This window comes from Ambystoma mexicanum, chromosome 10 (assembly GCF_040938575.1).
Source record: "Ambystoma mexicanum isolate Mex_15411 chromosome 10, UKY_AmexF1_1, whole genome shotgun sequence".
Taxonomy (NCBI): Eukaryota; Metazoa; Chordata; class Amphibia; order Caudata; family Ambystomatidae; genus Ambystoma; species Ambystoma mexicanum.
The window spans coordinates 1,470,179,719-1,470,202,365 of NC_090932.1; the positions used below are offsets into that span (position 1 = coordinate 1,470,179,719).

At 47.9% G+C, this 22,647-nt stretch overlaps 1 protein-coding gene across 3 annotated transcripts in view; it reads right to left on the reverse strand.

Annotated features, from left to right (window-relative positions):
• ATP2A2 (ATPase sarcoplasmic/endoplasmic reticulum Ca2+ transporting 2) overlaps positions 1-22,647 on the reverse strand; it is a 554,378-nt gene that overhangs the window by 487,590 nt on the left and 44,141 nt on the right. For all 3 annotated transcript variants that reach the window (XM_069619558.1, XM_069619557.1, XM_069619556.1), the window contains exon 4: positions 12,443-12,547. In XM_069619558.1, coding sequence (XP_069475659.1) covers positions 12,443-12,547 — 105 coding nt within the window. The remainder of the gene's footprint in view (positions 1-12,442; positions 12,548-22,647) is intronic.

Below are 22,647 nucleotides of genomic sequence, written 5' to 3' on the forward strand. Positions count from 1 at the left end.
GCCATTTAGACTTTGTCCGGTGGTGATTCTCCCGTGGAAAGGGGTACCCCGCCCTCTTTCGAGTGGTAGTCGCTACCAGTGAATCTGAGATGGTGTGCCCTTTGATGTATAGAGGGTCGGAAGGAGAAGGTCGAAATAATTTTTCGACTCTGGTTCACTACCTGTGTTTGAGCAGGTGACAGCAATGAGGGAGCTATCCGTCTCTTAACGGAGTTAAGGAGGGGGATGGATTGACTCGCCAGAGGTTTTTCTTTAATGATATCCTCCACGAAATCCTGCTCAGGTACCGCCTCTTGAGTGGCAATTTTGAAGTATTCAGCTGCTTTTTTCAACATGAGTTGAATGCCATTTGGTCATCTACGGGAGAGGCCTGGCGAGCCGGGGTGGACGGAGGAGAGTCTAGGCACAAGTCCTGATCTTGCTGTGTCCATGGGTCTTGACCTTCCTGCTGGGTTTCCTCCCAGTTGTCAGTATCCTGTTGATCTTACTCATAATTTTGCAGAAAAGAAGCTTCTTCATTATAGATGTCTAGGTGTCCATTTGGACCACGTCTTCCTATTGGAAAACATAAGACTGATCTTCCTGAATTTGGAGGGGAGGGTCTACCCGAGCCCTTTTCGGGGAAGAATGATAAGAACTGATAATCTGCTCCAGTCGATCCATACACCCTTCAAATTTTTCCGTAGTCCATTTAGAGGAACCAAATGGGCCTTCGTGAGGCCAAACTATGTTCTCTGCACTACGGCATCAAAAGGAACCTCACAGGGTGTCAGAAAGAGCTCTCGACCATCTTCGTAATCCTCATCGGGAACCCAATCCACAAAAAAATGTTCCCGCGGCTTGGCCCATAACCTTAAGCGGAACCAGAGTAAGGCCCACTGTTGCCGTAATTCTCCGATGCTACTTTCGATAGTCGCCGAATCTTCGTCAGACAAAGGCTCCGATGATTTATCAGCAGTTGTAATGCCGTCCGCGGCACTAGAGGGCCTAGCGGTCGTTTTTCCGGGTAGAGGCCTAGCCGTTTTCGGGCCTACTGAGGCCTTAGAAACCATTGAATCGTCGGGCTCCCGCACTTCGACGTGTGTAGGTTTCGGATTAGCACCCTTAGTTTGTTTAGATTGCCCAGTCCCAAAACACTGCTGCGGATGTAGGGAAGGCTTTGGATCTGAACGATCCGAGGGCACCGGCAAAGTTTTTAGCAGCCCCGTTGGCGCTTTCGCCTTTTTCGACAAAGGCGTCAAAATTGGCGTAGGGGTGGTGTGCTTAGTGCGATGTGCTTGTACGCCCCCGTCGCGGGGTGTAGTCCCAGTAGCAAGACCAGAGTCGAGCCTTAAAGGGTCGGGAACGCGCATGGCAGACCTAGAAGCGTCCACCCCACAGTCTTTCACATCCGAAACAGACATTTGGTCATCCGAAGTACCCCCATCACTTTCAGCTGGCGTGGCGGTGGGAGAAAGGGGCTCCACGCGTGACATACTGTACGCAGCCCACCGCTTTACACAGCACTCCTTAAGTGTCTCAGGCCAAAGGAGTTTGCACGCCGCACACCACTTCTCGTCGTGCTCTAGGGGGAGCCAGGCGTTACACGTCCTGGGTTCGTCCTTCCAAGGATATCTGACCCTAAATCTAAAAGGAGTCCTTTCTATAGCCAAAAGGAAGGATGGCCAGACCAACAGGGAAAAGAGGGGAAAGGAGGCAAGCCATACTAAACAATATGGCCACCCGACCCCACTCTCCCTCCTGTATAGGTCGGCCAGATGGCCCGACCACGTGGAAAATCCAGCCGCTGGATCTTAGGTGCTGAAATCCACAGCCATAGACGATTACCCCGTAGTCTTCGTCGAAGATGTTCTTGTTGGCCGGAAGTGACTTAACGGGGAATAAACCGACAATTCAGTAAAGATAAACAATGTCTCCAGTAAGAGCTCTGCTATAGGGCGACCAGTTATCTGGGTGGGAACAAAATCTGAGGGACCTCACCGCGTGAGGGATTTTGGGTACTACACACGTCACGATAGGGATAGTGTTAGACACCTATGCCGACGTCCCCTTTCGGTCCCCGAAAGACAAGATGCAATACTCTGCGGTTACCACTGGATGTCGGACCATATGCACAGCATGAGATTCTAAGCAGATTAACAAGCATCAGAATTGTGTGTTACTATTTTATTTCCCCCTTCTGAAGGCTTACTCTGACTGTTAAATTAATAATTGTTTAATCAAGAAACCTTGTGTGCAAGAGTTTTTGAACACTTGTCACTGTGACTCTAACTCCTATAGCTCACATTGACCCCTCTTGAGATAAGCCTGGCTGCTCAACACGCTACCAACCTGTGTAGTACAGACTTACAAAGGTGAGGTTCCTATTGCCAGGAGGTCACAGTTGTTTTAGTGCACCCAAAGGGTACTGCATACAATCTTGCCCAAAACTACATATCACAGAGGACTCACGTGGACAGTGCGAGTCACCAAGAAACAGCAAGCACATCACACATGGCCCCAACCCCAATGTATTTTCAAAACAGCAAGTAGCAGGTAACACGCCCACAATTTCCTTGTTACCCTCAATTGGAGGAGTAAAGCTCGAGGGATCACATTTTAGAGCACTTTATCAACCTACTCTAAATGTTATGGTTGTGCCAAACCAGAGACGTGGTTTACAATCAGCTTGTGGAACCTTCAGTAAAGTTAATCAAGTAGTCCTAGAAATGGTCTCGCAATGTGTATAAAACATTGCTGTGAGGGCATATTTCCATTAAGAACAGCAACAAGCACTCGTCACAGGTTCAGTAAATGTATGCTTCTGGGAAAAAGTTCAGTGTTGGCATATTGCAGCAGTCTCAGAATGGCCACCTAACACTTCATGACAGTCAAGCAAGCATAATTAGTACAGTGCTTGTATGTTCAAGGTTTTGGGTATTAAGAAATGTCTTGTTTCCAACAGGCTGCCTATGGAGACGTGAGGGTTTGGGCTCCCGTGTCCGCCAGCAACATCCTGCTAAATGATCCTGCGATTCATGATCAAACTGAAAGAAAAACACCAGACGATCGATAAACCTGATGGGCCCGCAGCACTCTACTTGTCACTGGTGCAGCCAGCCCCCACCGACCACCGAACAGCCCCCGTCAGTCCACAGCCAACAAGTATGACAAGGACCAACCCGAGACTGACAAGTATAATAGTGCTACAGTGACTGCCGGCCCCCCTCCTACCCATAAGCAGTGGGAAAGGAGTGGGGGCGTTGCGCTGCTGGGTCTGCACTACACGTGGACTGGCCTCTGTTGATAACCTGTGGTGGTTCTGTGGGTGCCCCAACCTCCTTTGGGGGCTGGGCCCCCTTGGGTGCTCCTGCAGCTGACTGAAAGGCTTGAGAAGAACACAGAACCTGGCATCGAGACAATACAGAGTGCGACGGGACCTGTGCCACACACCAGTCAGGAGCTAGATGGATAAGTACCCCATACACAACCCACATCTACGGTGGCTAGCGTGAATGCACTCTGTACCCCGGCACACTCGGGAAGGTGCAAAAAGGTATGTGTGACATACGGCACCGCTGCCCAGCACTGCGTGGGGGGTGCTCTTAAAACCCTGGGCTTTCCCACTCCCTTGCTGCCTTTATTCATCGGTGTGTGAGATATATAAAGAGCAATTGGTGATGGTCTGCTGATACACGTGAGCAGTGCATGCTTCCCTCTCCCATCGGCGAGCACTTCCACACCAGACTCAGCATTACGGCTAAAGCGCAATTGAAAAGGGATACGTCCCAGATTGCAACAAACGACAGCCGTAATAGGTTCCCCGACCATAGACATCTCACGACCCCCTCTGGGTGCTGACAACCAAATAGTGCAGCGAATTCCCCCCCCCCCCGGAGAGGAGTGGGTCAGTAGTACTACAACAGTAAAAGCATTCAACAAGAGAAGCAACAGCCAAAGACTTAACAGGACACTGGGTGATCTGTGAGTAATGTGCGCACACAGATAAGAGTGGCCTCCATCCAAATTGGGAGCATTTAACACATACACAACCCAGAGACTAGAGGAAACCAGAAGTCGTCCTGATTGCTTGCCCTGAAAGCTTCAGATCTACAATCAAAATGTAGATAGACACCAGCCTGCCTGGCACCACACAGACAAGGCCCTGACCCACGAGACCTGCACGCCCACCGATGGAATGCCTGCTGAGGTGTCCAAGGAGATAACCCCTCCCTGGCCAGCACACTTGTGTGATTTACCAAGGCTGAACAAGACCCTCCAGAGAACGAAGGATCGAGGTGTGGTGCAGGTACCAACTGACACCCTTGTGCGATTCACACCACTTCGCTCTGGCTGCACTGTCCTCCTTGGACTGCACCCAACACCAGCAGATGGCAGTCCACCGAAAATATCTTACCATGGTCAAGGATTAACCAAAGAAAATATCCACCCATAGCAGGATGGACCAATACGTGACCCCCTGCGATCTCCACACCCGTGCTGCAAACACAACCAGACAGCGGGGCGACATCTCCCTGAAGGACATAATTATCGCCATTGCCAATTCACAGGCGTCCATGGAAATGAAAATGGCCAGAATCAGCACGGACATGTCCCTCCTGCACCAGGACCTCCAGAAGCTATCACGCATGGGGGAAGCAGAACACTGCATATACGAGACGGAAGATGGGCTCCGGAACGTAAACCAACAAGTAGCCAGGGTAATGTCATACCATAAGACCTTGAAGTAAAGGGTGGCGCAGGGAGAGGGAAGATCACGATGCAACAATGTCCACATCCTGGGCCTACCCGAGAAGGCAGAAGGGCCGAACATGGAACTTTTCCTGGAACGATGGCCGATAGATAGGTTTACACCCAAGACCTTCTCCAATTTTTCCCTCGATTGAACGGGCCCACCGCATGCCAACTGGAAGACCTGTACCAGATCGCCACCATGCACAGTGATCACAAAACTAAATACTGAGACCTGGATGCCCTGCACTAGATGGCCCGTGCCATGGGATCCCAAATTGTATTCTTCCGAGACTACACAAGAGAGGTGCAGCGGGCCAGAAAGTCCTTCGACCCTCTCAAAAGAAGTCTGCAATCTCTGAACGTCAAGTATGGTCTCCTGTGCAACTTAAAATATGATTTTAAGACAACGGTGCACTTCACAGATCCCAAGGAGGCATGGACGTGGGCAGACCACCACCTCAAGCGAGACAGGAGGCCAGAAAGGAACAGGAATAATATTTCCAATGCTCTACCAGAAAGACTCCTGCCGGAACGACCACTGCAAATTCAGGACCTGGAACTGCCACCCCCAATGAAGACAAACACACCAGCCCGATATAACGAATGAAAGCGAAGGCTCCACCTCTTGGCCGCATAGCCTCACTCCCACACAGTTGCATGGATCATACGTTTCATGACTAAAGTCAATGCTGAGCGGCCCGTCATGCCCCCTCCCCGAAGGCGCGACCACTTGTTGCCGAGCACATCTTATTACAGTAGTGTGAATTTGTCTGCAGGTTGGGGGGCGGTTGGCGGACCAGAGTTGACTTCGAAACGGCACCCCATGTATGGTTTATACGTTTCTAACTCAATTTTGGGCTACAGGTACTTCAAGTTGGGGGGAGGTGCAGGGGAGAGGGAGGTGGAGGGGGTTGTGTGGTAAGGGCCAGGATTAGGTCAGTTTCTACCAATTGTTCAAGTGGGTTGGTGACATGACAGCAACACCAGAGATCACTGGCAGCGAAAGATAAGTAATACTGCAGAAACAAAGGGCAAACAACAGGGTGCAGAACACATGAGATCTGCCCAAGGCCCTGCAAAACATTGGAAGGCTACACATGACGCGCAACAGGGAAATATCTATACCGACATGGAATGTAAACGTGCTAGGTTCCAGCATAAAACCGAGACTGGTCCTCCAGTTTCTTAACCGGCACTCCTGACTTCGCCCTTTTCACATACTCATTGTCGGTACAAATTGTCACTTCTTTAAGAGATCCAAATATTCTCAGGAATACCATACTGGGTTCGCACAATGAAGTCATGGAGGTGAACAGGGCTAGATCACAGCAGGGCAACAGGACAGGGACACTCAAAACAAACTGCACTCTTTGCTGAGGCAATGGGATTGGTAGATATATGGAGGGCACTCCATGACACAAAACCCGGGTTCTCATTTTACTCCAATGCACAGATCTCCAGGATACACTATTCCACGGAACGCAGTACACAGATTGCGAGCCGTGAGGTTCCTCGCGGGAGGCATGTCAGACCACTCCCCGTTACTGATCACACTGAAAAATGGGCGAACCAAACCAGAGACCACCTGGCGCCTAAACGCATATTATCTGGGTATTCCTCAGATTATGGCCAGCCTCTCTCTCAAGCCCACAGATTACTTTGAAATTAACGAGGGATCAGTGGCCTCTCCTCCCCGCTAATGATATGGGAAGCATATAAAACAGTAATTCGGGGTCAAGCTATCTCCCTAGTATCGGCCCAAGGCTGACAACACACAGAGGGGATTATAGAAGCAGAGGAACGGGTAGCCAGGGAGGAAGAGCAACTATTGAGTCGGGTCTCGAGCCTCACCGGAGGCCCCAACAGCAAAGGAGGTTTTCAAAAACCTTGCGCTAGATAATGTACTAATGGGTCAGACCGAAGTCTGACAAGAGACTGGAGATTAGGCTGGTAATACTTTTGGCTTGGCTAGAGCAATGAAACTATAGCAAAGGACAGGTACGGGCTATATACAGAGGGCGGAGAGGAATTAACCACAGACTGACAATGTCGAGGCATTCGCTGCCTTCTGCGAAAAACCTCTCCCCTCCCCGTGGGAGTGACAGGGGTGGACCGAACTTTCTAGAGTCAATCGAACTCCCCACCTCTCGGAGCAATGCATCAGATCTTGATTCCGAGATCACGGAAGTAGTAACAATAGCTTTATCACAGCTCCAATATGGGAAAACCCCCAGGCCCAATGGCTTCCTGATGGAAACCTGGAAGAGACTCTGGAGCATTGCAACTAGACATATGCATTGCATGTTCATATGAAGCAAGGAACAGGGACGACTCCCCCTGGACCCAAGGAGGGCATGCATTGTGGCGAGTCCCAAACTCGGGAAGCCCCCGGAGCTCTGCGCATCATACAAGCCAATATTGGACCCACTAGCACTTTGGCAGTGGACTTCGAGAAGGCATTTGACTCTGTAGGATGGGACGCCCTGTGCGAAATTATGGATCAGATGGGTTTTGGGCAGGGATAGGTCTGGGGTGAAACAGAGGCGGTCGTCAGAGTGAACGGAAAATCCTCCGTTCACGCTAGGTCGTGGGACTAGGCAGGGATGTCCCTTCTCCCCACTGTTTCTCCTCGCCATTAGCAATAAGACTTGAAAAGGATAGAAATTGGACCAATTTCTCCTGGCCCTGGGGAAGAGGATCACGTTTCGTTGTATGCAGACAATCTTTTCACATCTTGGTAACCCCCATGGTATCCCGCATTCTCACAGAAAATCAAACATTTGGGGAGCTTCAAGTGAACAAACTAAAGACAGTTTTCCCACTTCAGGGAGATGCCGCAATCCCTGAGCAATGCCCGTATAGGGTCTCGATCCTAGGCTTCACCTATCTTGGCATACACACCCTTGCCTTGGAAGATTGTCTACAACTTAACCTACAGCCCGTGAGCAACAGATTCACTACTGATGTGTCCCTCTAGCAAACCCTCCCCTTAACACTTATGGGCAAAGCGGCTCTGTTCAAGCAGCTAGCACTTCCACGTTTCCTATAAGTCCTCTAGAACTCCCCACTCTCCACCCCCCAAACAACCTTTGCCACAATCGACAGTGTCCTCTGCGTGCTGCTGTGGGGCGAGAAACAACCCTGCATTGCCCTCAAGACCTTCCAACCCTCAGTGTGGGAGGGTGGTGTGGGACTCCCGTGCCTCTGTACCCATTACTGGGCAGCACAAATAGGGGTGGTAAGCGATTGGCTACATGGAGACCAGGCACTCCCTCACATTGGGGCTGAGATGGGTAAAGCTGACATGATCACCCCTATTCACATATATACAATGTAAATGAGAGAATGGTGGGGATGTCAAAGACGATACTACATGTCCATCAGGGAGAGGCTCGCCAACATATCGGGTGGAGAGGAAGACCGACACTTTAACAACCGCTGTGGCATAACAAACACCTCCCAGAAATCCAGAAAATGGGGCACGACCTGGGAGAGATGAGGCATACGCATACTTGCGGATGTAGTACAAGACGGACGTCTTCAGGATTTTGAGGCCTTGCAAGGGGAATTTGGATCCAACCAGGTGACTGTTACTTGCAGATATCACACGCCATGAATGCCCTATTCTAAGCGAGATTCCCAAGGGGTCCCCGTCTCAAGACCAATGTCTTTCCAGAGCGCATCCCGACCAAGGTTACCTCCACATTATATCAGGTACTCAACCCCTTTGGAATGCATAAATTGGTTGGGCTAAAAGAGACATGGGAAAGGTACCCGGGCCCACTGGAACCTGAGGAATGGGTAGAGGTGCTCATGGTCCCATGAGTTATCGATACCAAGTTGAGACTGATTACTGCACCAAGTTTACTAGTCCTGTACAGTAATGATATGGTGGGGGGAGCACAACGTAGAAGGTCTGCGATGCAAGAGAAATGAGGGTACTTTCTTTATGTTGTGGGGATGTGATGTACTTCAAAGCTTCTTGAGGAAATGGATCCAAAACTGATATTGCTGGGCATATGGGGCGAGAGACTTTAGTAAGCATGAGAAGACGTTTCTGGCAGTTGCATTGGGTGAGGGGAGAAGGCAAACTGCTGCAACCTGGAGGTTGCGGGGCGGCTGATAAGCCAAGCATAAACTGATGGTTTAATGATGTAGACAGATGTGCATCCTTTGAGGGACGCATTTATACAGCCAGAGGATGTCATGGGAAGTTCCGGAAGATCTGGGGGAAATGGGAGGACTTAACTGCCTATAATTGTGGACCCTGGTAACCCCTAGATGCATTAATGATCACAGACTCCATGCACTGCCCTTAAGCTGGTCGAAAAATGCTTTGTGTCGCTAAGCACAGTAACCAGTCATGTGACCCCGTTGTATGTGTTTAATGTTATGTATTGTTTGATTCAATAAACCGTTCTAAAAATATGTCTTGATTACCAAGAGAAGCAAAAGAATAACAATTTGGTCTTAAAACATTAGGAGAGCTAATTTGATGTAGGAGGATTAGAATCAGGAGTAGCGTTTCCACTCAATGGGCAAGAACAATACAAATTTAAAAACGTGTGGCTGCCATGCCAACACCACCCTTCGAGATGATCAACATGAAAGCTAGAAAAGTATTTAGATGCCACAGCAATCATCCCCAAATCACTAAGCAGGTGCCAAGTCCAATGGCATCAATGTAGGTCCATTAAAGTGTGCTTTCAAAAAGTACATCAATTGGCCTTCATCTGAGGATACCAAGAGCCCAGCCATTTAATTTTCCCCACTGTGGCCATTACAACAACAGTTGGGTCAATGGAGGACATTCTTGATGGCCAAGGAATTAAGCAAGCATCGAGGCAAATTGAAATCCCCCTCCCTCCTCCCCCACCCCACCAGTTATTACCCTCACAAAGGAAAATCCGTTTCTATAACCAACTAGCAAGAACAGATTCCATGCCAGTATACACTTAAAAAAGGCAGTAAACCAAAAGTGTAAAATATAGTGCACAGAGCAAATGGGTACACATCTCGAGCATTATCCTTGAAACAAGAAGCCCAGAAAAGCTAGCTGCTTGCGAAGCCTGCCAGTGCAATCAGTGTAATGAGCATGTCGCTGGGCAGCAATAAATCCCATTTAAATTGGCAAACTGAACCACCAGGTTTGAGCTTCCTGAAGGGCCAACCTGCATTTCATAAAATGTGTACTCGGTCAGGGGTCAAGTTTTAAGTAACATGACACTAGCCAGGTGTAAAAGTCCCTCTCGCTTCACCACATTTATACAACACCATTTCTTACTTGCCAAGAGTCCATCATCAATCGCCAATAGTCTGTTTCAATATGGAGAACTGCCTTTGGCACACAAAATAAGTGCCCCGAGCTACACACTACACCAGCAAACCTCATTTTAAAAAATTAATTGCCAAAAACAACCTCTGGCACTGGTTAGGAATCAGAAACATTGCATTTAGAAAGGTCAACACTAGCAGAAAAGGAACAGGTGGTGCAAGTTTCAGAATAGCACTTCAAAATAGACACCAACATTATTGCTGGGCCTCTTGCTAGGCTAGTAGAATATATGAAACCCATGCATTAAGATTCAATCAAGAAGTTACTGTGAGTTAACAAGTCGGGCACCATTACCTGTCAAAACAGCATTGTATCTATAGAATGTCTTCCTTCAACAACAAAAAAAAGTCCAATGTTCTAAAAAAGGTTACAGCATTAAATACTACCACGTATCATACTACATTCCAGGTGGTCTGCGAGGCTGCAGATGGGTCCATAAACAGTTCTGTTCACTATATATATATATATCCCACGCCTGGTGGTTGAGCTTGAAGAATGCGAAAATATTGTTCTCTGAAAAGGGAAGGCTTATTAACTTGCAAACGAATAAGGTGCCTTAATGCATCCAAGCTGAACTGAACTGAATACTTAGTCCTTCCATTTACATACTAACTTCAAATACACCCGCATGGACATTTCTACGTTTGAAGGGTACATGCAGAAAACCAACACTTTGAATGACCAGCAAGAGCTTTGGCACACGAAAGTAGGCCCAAAAGGATAGGCAACATACCAATTTGAACAAAATGAAAGTTGTAAAAACCTTTTTGGCACCAATAAACGAACATGAAAACAATGTACTAAATGTAACCGACTGCTCCTCTGCGGGTAGGAAAAGAGTATGTTGCATGAGGTCAGGGGTTAAGGTGTAGGTGAGGAAGAAGGGGTTAGTTTTGGTTAACGCCTGCAGGTCAGATCTAGCATGAAGTAGAATGCCTAAATAGAAGGAAACTACAGTCAGGGATTTGGACTATGGGGGTGGGAGTATAGAAGACTGGGAGAGGAGTCAGGCTTTTAGTACTTTGTGATCAGGAGGTTGTGCGATGGGCTCCAGATGTTCTAAAGCAGTCCAATGTAGAATAAACACCTGCATGATTTAGTGATGTTTAACTTCCCGGATCAACTCCCCGAAACAGGTTGCCGTTCTTTCCCAGACGTGGTGACCATCGCCTAAAGGAAAGGCAAATGTAGACCCAGGGAGTAGGGCCATTCATACTTGGCCAGTGTTAGGGATTAATGGATCAGTGTGCCCACATCCACATATGTCCCCTGCTAGAGGAATCAGGCCGGTTCACAGGGACCAAACAAGTGGATGTTTAGTGTTGCTGTGTAAATATTTTCCCCACCAAGACTGGGATGCCCAATAATCGGTTTCTCAGAGAAGGGATTAAGCTTTTGCACAGGATGTAGTCTTAACATCTGTGTCTCAGGGCAGCTAGAACCACCATTTCAATTGTGTAATATACATACGTAAAGGTTTAAGCAAGGCAACCTAAGAAAATATTTGTCAGATTCCTCAGGTGGTAATGATTTATACAGTTAATGGACAATGACAGTTGAAACCATCCCCTCCAGGAGTAAACAGCAATACAGTGCAACACATGTTGGACTTCCTTTGAACATAAGGTTTTAAAAACATTTTGAAACTTAGAATGAAGATAAATTCTCATATCAAGATACACGGTAGAAAAATTGGATTAAGCTTCAAGAAAAGCACTGAAAATTAGTCAAGCATTACTACCGAAAAGAAATGCCCAATTCATATTAGAAAAACATACACTCTGGCACAAAACAAGATATTCCTCATAATTTTCCCCCAAACGCATTGCCTTACTAACATCAACTTGCAAGCAAATATAGAATTTAGCTCTTGGTCAGCAGTATCTGCTATTCGGAAATGGCTGAAATCTTGCGAGTTAAGGGCCAATACGAGTTAACTATGACAAAAATACTACCAAAAACCTTCGTTAACTAGCACGTTTTTGCATACATTTTCTCCCTAGACACCAGAATCGCAGCGAACATTTAGTGAAAACCTACACCAACAAATCATATGAGCAACCTCACTTTCAGGGCTTGGGAGGAATATTCAAAGGAAAGCAATTCCCCAGTAACATTTAGGCAATCAGGTATGTGGCTACTGTAATTCCATCTTTGAATAAGACATCAGTTGTGGAGACGAGGTTTAGGGAGGTAGATTATGGTGCCACCTGATGTTCACAATAAAAAGCAGGCCCAAAGATTATTATTGTTTTTTTTAAATAACACAATGGACAATACAAACAGAACATTGACCAATAGTAAAAAAAAAAAAAAAAAAAAAAAAAAAAGAAAACACGAAGTCACAACTCGAATGAATGCCAAAATGCTTACCTGCCACACCCCTACAATAGCATTCGCTATTAATATAAGTAAAATTACAAAAGGCTCCACAAAAGCTGTAATTGTCTCTTCGCCCTCTTCAAACCAGGCCAAGACCTACAAAAGAAGTGACACTTGTTAGTCAAGAACTATGCATGCTGAATTAGAAATGAATTAACTACAAAAATATTTATCTGGACTACATGGAAGATGACATTTGAATTTAAGCCTGGGAGCACATGCAGGAAAATGTCTTAATGTAATTAAGTAAACTAATTATTCCAATCTCGGTTTACAAGAATAGTCCTTCAAACTGGTTTTACACCCAAGCACATGTCACAATAAAACTGGTCAAGGTGTTTATAATGAAAGGTTACTTGCTACCGACTCTATAGCAATACTTCAGGCATTCGTGGCCGAGCAATTAAACCTATCGAACACCTTTATTAACACTCCATTACGGATCCCGAAACCAAATGATGTAATTAATCCTCTAAAAAGGAACAAAAGGATCTAATTTTCAGCAACGTGTTATTTGCTCTAACTGGAGCAGTGCCGATTTTCTTTTTCTACAGTACACCGACACAAGTGAAAGCAACCCCCAGGTAAACCCTGAAAAAAATAATTCCATGTTAAATTTGCACTTATTGGATAGTATGCCTTTTCACTTGAGTTGGCTAAAGTATGTGAGCATCGCAGATTTTATGCCACGGTAGCACGTGTGGTTCAATTCTACATGAGCACTCTAGCACACAGCTAAGAGGGAGGATTTAAAAAACAAAAAAAAAACCTTATTGAAATATTGTACGAAGACAGGTTCCATATTCATTAACAGCCAGGGCGGGCAGCTAATAAAAAATGTGGCGCCCCTCTTCCCACACACCCCTAGTCATGCGGCAGGAAGTGAGGGGAGTGGTACATTTTTCAATAGGCATGGCAGGCGCCCTATTAAATGAGCAGAGGGCATTTAATTTCAATAGGGCGCCTGCCGCGCCTTCTCCCACCTCGGGGGTGTGGGGCCTTGTCCGGCACAGCCCGCAATGCCACAAGGAAGTCTGACAGCAGCACTAGTAAAGTGCAATATTATCACCAGGGCCAACACTGGCAAATACATTGTGCAATAAAAAAAATGAACCATGAGAACTCAGCTGAGTAAGGTAAAAGCACAGAAGAGTGGTGATAAACAGTTAAACGTCCAAATGAACGAGTTCTTGCATGGAAAGGGCAGTGGTACAGCAGAACACTATCGGATTCTCCTTAAAGATGTGCTGAGGATTTGGGGTAGGAACCAAGGTTTCACCTGCCTTTCGTGTTCTATTTTAACAAGGAATCCAGCCATAGCTGCTTGTCGAATTTAATCGACCAAATTGTGTAAATACCCAGATTTCTCTTTGGCAGTGTGGGAGTTGACCAGTACTGTTCCAGCGGCTTTAACATAAGCAAGGAGAGCAAAGCACAAACGTTTTTTACCCATTTTAAAGAAACGAAAAACTTTACAAATCCTTTAATCGTAAATAAATGTCGATGTTTCAGGCAAAACACAAAGTACCTCCAGGAACCTGATACCATAGGCATGGAATACTTGTAAAAGGTAGTACTGGCAATCTGGAAAATTTCATGAATGAGACTCATTTCCCCACCAATCTCTGCCCCAACCACCACCATTTGGTGCCATTGTCAGGTTTCTTGAATTTTTAATTTGGACCAGATCTATGTTCCAAAGTCTTTCACACACGTTGGCCTCATGGCTAGGTAGGCAAGTTCATTACTAGTGGACTATCTTAAACAGCTTATTTTATCTGTTGGAAACTCTTTCCATGGACTTCAAGGGAACCCCAGCTGATAGTACTGCTTGAAGCCTGCAGTGACTTGTGAAGGTAGCCTTGTTTACTTTCCTTGCTCGACACCCATTTTGAGGCCATTGGTCAGCCGTTCTCGTAACCAGTGCATGAAGACTATTTTTACTGCAGCACACATTACCTTACAGCCAAGTGCTGCAGGAGTACCATGCATCCCTTTCTTTAATTAGGGACATAGCGCATTAAAAAGGTAACCCAGGGGGGCGTGGCCAGCAGCCATCCGATGAGGACGTGAGCCTGTGCTGCTCCCGCGCCACTGGCCTTATCCTGCTTAAACATATATCCGTGCTGAACCCTGAAATACTCCAGCGGTGTGTGAGCCTTTCCTGCACCGAATCGCGGTGCTCCGACGCAAATCCGTAAAGGGAATCGCCGTCCCGTCGAGTGGAAGTTACAGGAACTGTAACAAGAGCGGAGCCCAAGATGGCCGCCATAATTGCGACCGCGCACTAGCTGACGGCCGAGAGGGAAACAACGATCTCCTCCGGCGTGGGCGCACACCAGGAACAGCTCCAGCGGGCTCTGCAGACAATATCCTGACCACGGCGGCAAGGCGGTGCAGCGATCGCAGGTGCAGCTCGCCTGCCCGCCGCAAGATCGTGGCAAGCGCCTCTGCCTGCGTGGGAACCCTTTTGATACAGGGGCCTGGAGCGGGCCCGGAGTGGGACGCTTGGCGTGTCAGTGTTGGCGCTGAACACACACGGCGCACCGGCGGGCGATCCAACTAGCGTGCACCCTGCAACCGGAGACGCGGACTCGCTACTCGAGACCCGGAACATCCGGCGATGTGGTAAGGAGTGGGGAAGGTGGGATAGAGAGTGCTGGCGACCCGCCCCCCCTTCCCCCCCCACAGGCGAAGGCCCTCCAGCCGGGGCCGCAATCCCTACTGGCGCCTGCTGACAACCTGGGCTGTGAACCTCACTTCTGGGACATAACAGGCGACCCCCACATTGTTACGAACAAGTGCCCCAGCTCTGACAACGAAGGAAAAGTCGTAAACCCCTACTGAAACTCTGAAAGAGACCCCTTTGAAAAAACCGTCCTTCCCTTTAGAGACATCACCCAGCGGAGTACGACGCAGACTGGTGTCAGGCCCGGTGGCGCCCAGCCTGCGACACCCTGCCACAGCGGCGTGCTGCCCAGTGCGTGTGGCTGCTACCAAGGGACAGAATCACAGGGCCCCGGTGGGTGCTATAAAGCTGTGACCGATTCGCATTTCACAAATACGCGCACCTACGCCGTCTTGACCTTCAGAGCTGCTGAATGTGTGGCTAATAGACATTGTTTGGACAAGAGAACTGTAAAGTTAGCACGAGCATAAATACCTGCTGGTTGCAACGTGCCCGGCGCCACCATCAATAACTTACCAATAGTGCCTACCCCCAGCGCCTGGCGGACCCCCCCCCTCCTCCGGGACCAGACATCAGCATACTACGCCAGTACCCCAACAAGCAGAAAATGGGTAAGGATAAGCCCAGGAAAGCATCCACACAGCAGGATCGAGCAATATGCAGCCATGCCAGTACCCCGCTCACCAGAGAGGCCACAGTCGGTCAACCCAGATCATGTGGACAATATTTCCCTAAGATACATCATGAGCGCCATTACCAACTCCAGGACCTCCATGGACAAAAAGATGGATAGTATTGGTGCAGACGTGTCCCTGTTGCGCCATGATCTGCAAAAGTTGACCTCCCGTACGGGAGAGGCAGAGACACGAATCTCTGAAACCGAGAATGGCCTGCAAGGTGTAAATCGGCAAGTGACGAGTATGCTAGCACGGATAAAGACCCTGGAAGCAAGAGTGGACGATAGCGAGGGTAGATCCCGGCGCAATAATATCCGCATAATCGGCCTGCCGGAAAAAGCCGAAGGGGAATGCATGGAACTCTTCCTTGAGGATTGGTTGGCGAATATCTATGACAGTCTCGTTCTCCAAATTCTTCTCCATCGAGCGGGCCCACCGTATCCCAGCTGGCAAAGTGACACCAGGAGCTTCACCACGCACAGTAACTGCCACATTTAACTATAGAGATAGGGCCACTGTACTCCATCTGGCAAGATCGAAGGGCACGGTCACATTCAACGGATCGAAAATAGCCCCCCCCCCCCCGATTTCACCAGGGAGGTACAGAAAGCACGACAGTCATTTGACCCGCTCAAGAAATGCCTGCAATCAATGGGTGTCTAATATGGACTGCTTTTCCCTGGCCAACTCAAGATATTCCATGGGGGCACGACCGTGCACTTCACCGACCCCAGAGAGGCGTGGAACTGGGCCGAACGGCACATAGAAGGGAACTGGAGGGAAGAGGGAGGGATAGACGCAATAGTCCTCGCCCAGAACGACCACCAGAACAGGGCCAACAGCAACGGCCACAACCAGGAAATCCGCTGCTGGAAGAAATATGAAATGGGTGCCGTTTTGGGCAGAATGCCAAGGCTACTAAACCTAGGAGCACCACAAATTTCTCGCTCCCCACGCCAATCTACTCACGGAATACAATCAGGCCAGTGGCCGAACAGCCACCCGCCCCACGAGCTAAGACTAAGACTAAAACTAAGAAGTCTGCGACGGCACCACGGACAGGTGCTGTGAAGTTTACGAAGTTCATGTGCCACTGAGGGTGGCTTAGTTAAGGTTTACTTGTTCTGTTTAAATTTCGGGCGACAGATACTCCAGGTTGGGTGTGAGTATAGGGAAGGGGGTCAGGTAACACTACATACTACCGAGGCAGTAGATGCCTCCAGGAGTACGAGGGACGGAGCTGGGGGGAGTTCTTGTTTTTGCTTTGGGTTTTGTTTTCATCTGTTCATGTATGGTCCGACAACACTAAACACTCCTACGAATCCGCACCACGTAGCGAAACAGACGGAGTTTCTTCCAGGAATCCTACATATACTGCCCAACAGTAACCCGCCCGCCACCCAGATGACGAGTGCTGGATCTGATACAAAATCAATACGTCTCCTGACATGGAATGTCAATGGGTTGAGTAGTGGGATAAAACGCAGATTGGTCACCCAAGCGTTAAACAGGAAAGTGCTGGATGTGGCGTTGCTCACAGAAACACACCTGGCGGGCACCACATGCAATCTATTTAAACGTGGTAACTATCGCACAGCACTGCACTCAGGTTTTACTTCAGGCTCAAGAGGGGTCCTCATACTGATCCACAAGAAGCTGCCGCTCACACTTTCCAGTGCGTCACAGGACACAGATTCGTGCACATGACAGGAACCTTATGGAATCAAACCATAACAATACTAGCCATTTACGCACCACCCACGTTGTTGCCAAATCTCATAGAAGAGAACTCCCCTGATAATGCAGGACTCCTCAGACAAACTAATTCTCAGTGGCTATTTTAACGATGTTATGAACCTGGGAATGGACCGCACACACCTAAGAGGCAGGAATCCTGACACTCACAAGGCTAGCCACCTTCACATCAGCACTGGGGCTGAAGGCTGTGTGGCGCGACCTTCCCCCCGAGAATACTCATTCCACTCGGGCGTCCATGCATCCCTCTCTAGACTGGACTACTTTTTCGTTCCAACCACAGAGGTGCATAGAGTACTTAACGCCACCCTACTCCCGCGTGGCATCTCTGACCACTCGCCCCTACTAATAGAACTATCAACGACAAGGCCAATCCCTCCACCTTCATGGTGCCTTTACTACTTAGGCTTCCCAGAGCTTGTAGAACGCATTCAAGAAACTACAACCAATTACTTTGAACTAAATGCCGGGTCAATCGATAACCCAGGATTGTTATGGGAAGCGTATAAGACGGTGTTGCGGGGAGAGATTATCTCCTGGACAACGGCGCACAAAAAAGCTCAAATACAAAAAGAGGCTGAAGAACAGGTGGAACGTGCAGAGCGTGCACATCTGGCGCGAGATCTGCCTGAAACGAACCGAGCACTGGTCCTTGAACAAAAAAAAAAATAAAAATAAAAAAAATGCACAATGTAGCCCTAGACAACACTAAATAGCACACACTACGATGCGTGCCAGATTATATGAGACTGGAGATAAGGCGGGTAAAATGTTAGCCTGGCTGGAGCACAGGGATGAAGGGCATAAACAGGTCAGGATGATCAAACCCGATAATTCGGAACCGCTGTGGACAGATCAGGATATTGCAGAAGGTTTTGCAGCTTACTATGCGACACTATGGGTCACCGGAAGCCCCCACCAACCTCTCCGTATTAAATGGGATTACCCTCCCTAGCCTAACGGGCGCACAGAGAGAACTACTGGAGGCAACCATTACTGAAGAGGAGCTAGGGTTGGCCATGTCACAACTACACCCTGGGAAAACGCCGGGGCCGAGCGGTTTCCCGGTGGAGACATGGAAAAGGATAGAACCAAGTGCGATACTTCCACATCTCCTGCAGATGTATACACACTCGAGGGAGCAGGGACAGCTCCCCCAGACCTACGGAGAGCAACCATAATAGTGATCCCCAAACCAGATAGGCCCCCAGAGAAATGTAGTTTGTACAGGCCGATTTCGCTAATCACTGAAACCAAGATCCTGGCGAAAGCATAAGCAAATCGACTGCAGGAAGTCATCCTGTCACTGATACATCCAGACCAGTGCAGCTTTATGCTCCAGAGGTCTACGCGTATGAATATACACAGACTGCACGCTGCACTTGAAAAATCCTCCCTCCTGCAGGGTCCCTTGGCGCTATTAACAATAGACTTGGAGAAAGCCTTAGACTCGGTGCACTGGCCAGCACTGTGGGAAATAATGCGTCGAATGGGTTTCGGTGACCAATTCCTGGGATGGGTGCAGCTGCTATACAAGTCCCCCAGAGGCCATGACCAGAGTAAATGGGTGGCTCTCGCAGCCATTTAGATTGGGCAAGGGGACACGACAGGGCTGCCCCTTGTCAGCAATGCTTTTTGCGCTTGCCATAGAGCCATTGGCGATTCCGTTAAGAGAATCACAAATGTGGAAGGGTTTCCGGTGGACAGATGATTGGGAGGATAAGGTCTCATATGCAGATGACCTGCTCCTGTATCCATCAGACCCCATAACCTCTTGTCCTACAGTAATACGCTTACTGAAGGAATACAAATCTTTTAGTGGTTTGAGGGTAAAGTGGTCGAAATCCATACTGTTTCCATTGAAAGATGGGTAGCATAGGGATACAGAATTGCCCCTTTCTTATAGAGGTTAACCAATTTCGATACCTGGGGGTTCAGATAACAAACAAACGATTACGTAGAGAAAAACCTCCACCCAATCATAAACCGCTTTGCAGAGGACGTCAAACATTGGAACGCCCTTCCACTGACCCTACTGGGGAGAGCAGCACCATTTAAAATGATAGCACTGCCTAGATTCCTGTACATACTCCAAAATGCCCCGTTACACATCCCCAGAATCGACAGAATCCTCTGGAAACTCCTTTGGAACAATGGACACGCGAGAATAGCGCTCCACACCCTGCAGCGTTCGATCTGGGAGGGAGGCCTAGGATTGCTGCGTATACAGACGTACTACTGGGCGAGTCAGATGGCAGTAATAAATGACCTATTACACGGCAATCCCTCGCTACTTCACATTAAATCCGACACCCTAGATGGAGCGAACATAACCCCACTAGAGTCCCTATACCGGAAAACTAATACCAACACCACCAAAATAATGGCTGCTCACCGGGCACTAATCTGGGCCGAGGCGCATAAACAAACTGGGAAGGGAAAACCACACCGGTACAGCCACTGTGGGCAAACAAACACATCCCTGAGCTGGACAGGCTCCCAAAATGGCGGAATTGGATAACTGCGGGAATAACAAAAGTGGGGGATGTGATTCGGGATGGGGGAATTGTGCCATTTGAGGGGTTGGTGGATGAGTTCAACCTCCCCGTCACTGACCGATACCGACATACGCAATTAAGTCATGCCCTAAAGCGGCACTTGCCGGACCTGCGTGACATGGTAGACTGCACCCCCATAGAGAGGAACCTGGTCCTAGATAGCAGAGACACCAAAATCACCTCGGTGATGTAGAATGTTCTCACCTCATTTGCCACACCGGAGCTATCGAGTCTAAAGTCTAAGTGGGAAAGGGATGTGGGAGAGCTACTGCCTGAAGACTGGATAACGATCCTAATGTACCCGAGAGAAACTGCCATTTCGGCCAGATTATGCCTTGTCCAGCTCAAAATCCTGAATAGAATTTACTATCCAAGGGTCGCATTGTACCGATGGGGCAAAACCACAGACCCGAATTGCCTGCGCTGCCACCAGGAAGAGGGCACCTTTTTCCACATCATGTGGGACTGTCTGCACATCACGCTATACTGGCAACGCTGCTGCGACACACTTACTAAGGTACTGGGTCGGATCGTGCCCAGAGATCCGAAATTGATGTTGCTGGGTGTCGAGGACAAGGGTGAGATGTCTCGCACTGATAAGCTACTGTTTGCAACCACCACGGCACTGATCAAACGCAACATTGCCAAGCTATGGGGTTCGGGTGTATCCCCCGAGCATGCACAATGGATAGATGTAGATGCATGCATTGCGATGGAGCGAAGAGTATATGCGGCCATAGGATGTCCTGGGAAATCGGGGAAAATCTGGGAAAAGTGGGAGAACGCACAATAAGACTTTTGTACAACACTGGCCTGTGGCCGGAATGTAAATGAAATCTAAGAGTGTACATGTAATCGCTAACATAACCTCATGTTGCTGAAATCTGGACCTTATGTTCTTTTGTGATGTTTTTGGTTGCTGGACCCCTTCAGGGTCATTGTTTTTTTGTGTATTATGCAAGAAAACCAATAAGTAACCCAGGAGGGCATGGTGGCAGTCTATCATTTTCTTTATGTTGTACTTTTAAAGCCAAGGTAAATTGCTTTGTAAGAGACAATTTTGGTGCCATACTCCACATGATCATTTCTGTATGGAAGTACAGCATTCCAAGCAGTCTAAACGAGCTGCCCAGTCACTGGCCAGAAAGTATTCCCGCCACCCACTTTGCTCCCCCAACTAACTCCACTGCACTACCCCCAACAAAATCTAGGAAGGCAACATGTGTACAGCTTTGATGCAGACAACGTGCAGTAGAGTGTGCACAGGTGGCTGTTCACCATTACGCCAACCAAAATCTGTAGGTTTGGAAAATATGTATGCCCCACTTCAATAAAGCTAATCTATGGTGGAACAATAAGGGTGTCTGGGATGAGAGCTACTGCCCCAATCTATATGTTATGAGCAGGTGCAAGTTATGCCTGTTCTTTGGAGATGAGATTTGATCGCCTGGATAGCCGGAGGTGCTAAAAAGCCACCCATGAAATATGTGCTGCTATTGGATCAAATCTAACGAACAACTGTCTTTGCCAGAGTGCTATCACAAGTGAGAAGGTTGAGGCTTTGATCCATGAAACAAGAGCAAGAATCGCCATTGGTCTTTTACAGTGCCCTGAAATAAACACTGCTTGTATAGATCAAGGGGCTGGCGTGATCAAATATCTTGCCAACATTGAATCCTTTCCATGAATAACCTGGAACGAGGCCAAGTAAAACGAATACTGAACGCCAAATTATTAGATCCACCCCTGCCAGAATGCAACAACCAATCTGGTCGATAAGGCCAGAAAAGATTCTAAATTGGAAAATGTTAGGTAAGAATTGATGCAGTCCAACTAGTGTGGGACTACACAAGACATTAGTTCATCCACCTTGTACTACACAAGTTGGTAGTGTGACTGAGCAGTCAGGCCCATCTTAAAGGGGTAATGTGAGCTGTACAATGAAATCAGTAAATACCAGGTATCCAAGTAAACAGTTTGATTTTAAATATTTGTGAACACACAGATTTAAAGCCTTTTTTTAAAAAAGCAGCAACTAATAGTAACATTAATCCCATAGGATCCAATTTGTAACAGAAGCAACAAGGCAGGTGAGTAACTTTTCAGGTTATATATTTTCCAGCACTTTGAGTGACGTCATTGGAGGTCAGTAATAACACTTGTGATCACCATTGCAATATTGAGTTATAAGGAGGGACCGATTATAGTTAGATCAGAACATACTTTGTACTTAAAAACAGTTGATCCATCCCCCAGAAGGATGTAGGCAGTCTTATCCCAGCACAGTGCTCAATTAAAACCTGTAAGGTACACACACTGCAAAGCAAATAGGTTCACAAGGTGGACTTTAGGGAGCCAGGACAGTCAAAGTCAATGGGCTAGTTCAAAGTTCGGATGCTCTTAGAAAATGTTTTAACAAAGTCAGTAGTTCAAAGAGAAATCACAGCAACTCAAGGAGCCACCTTGACGAAGCACAAGCAGAGAGGCCAGCGCAAGTGAGTTGAGGTCAACTCAGGG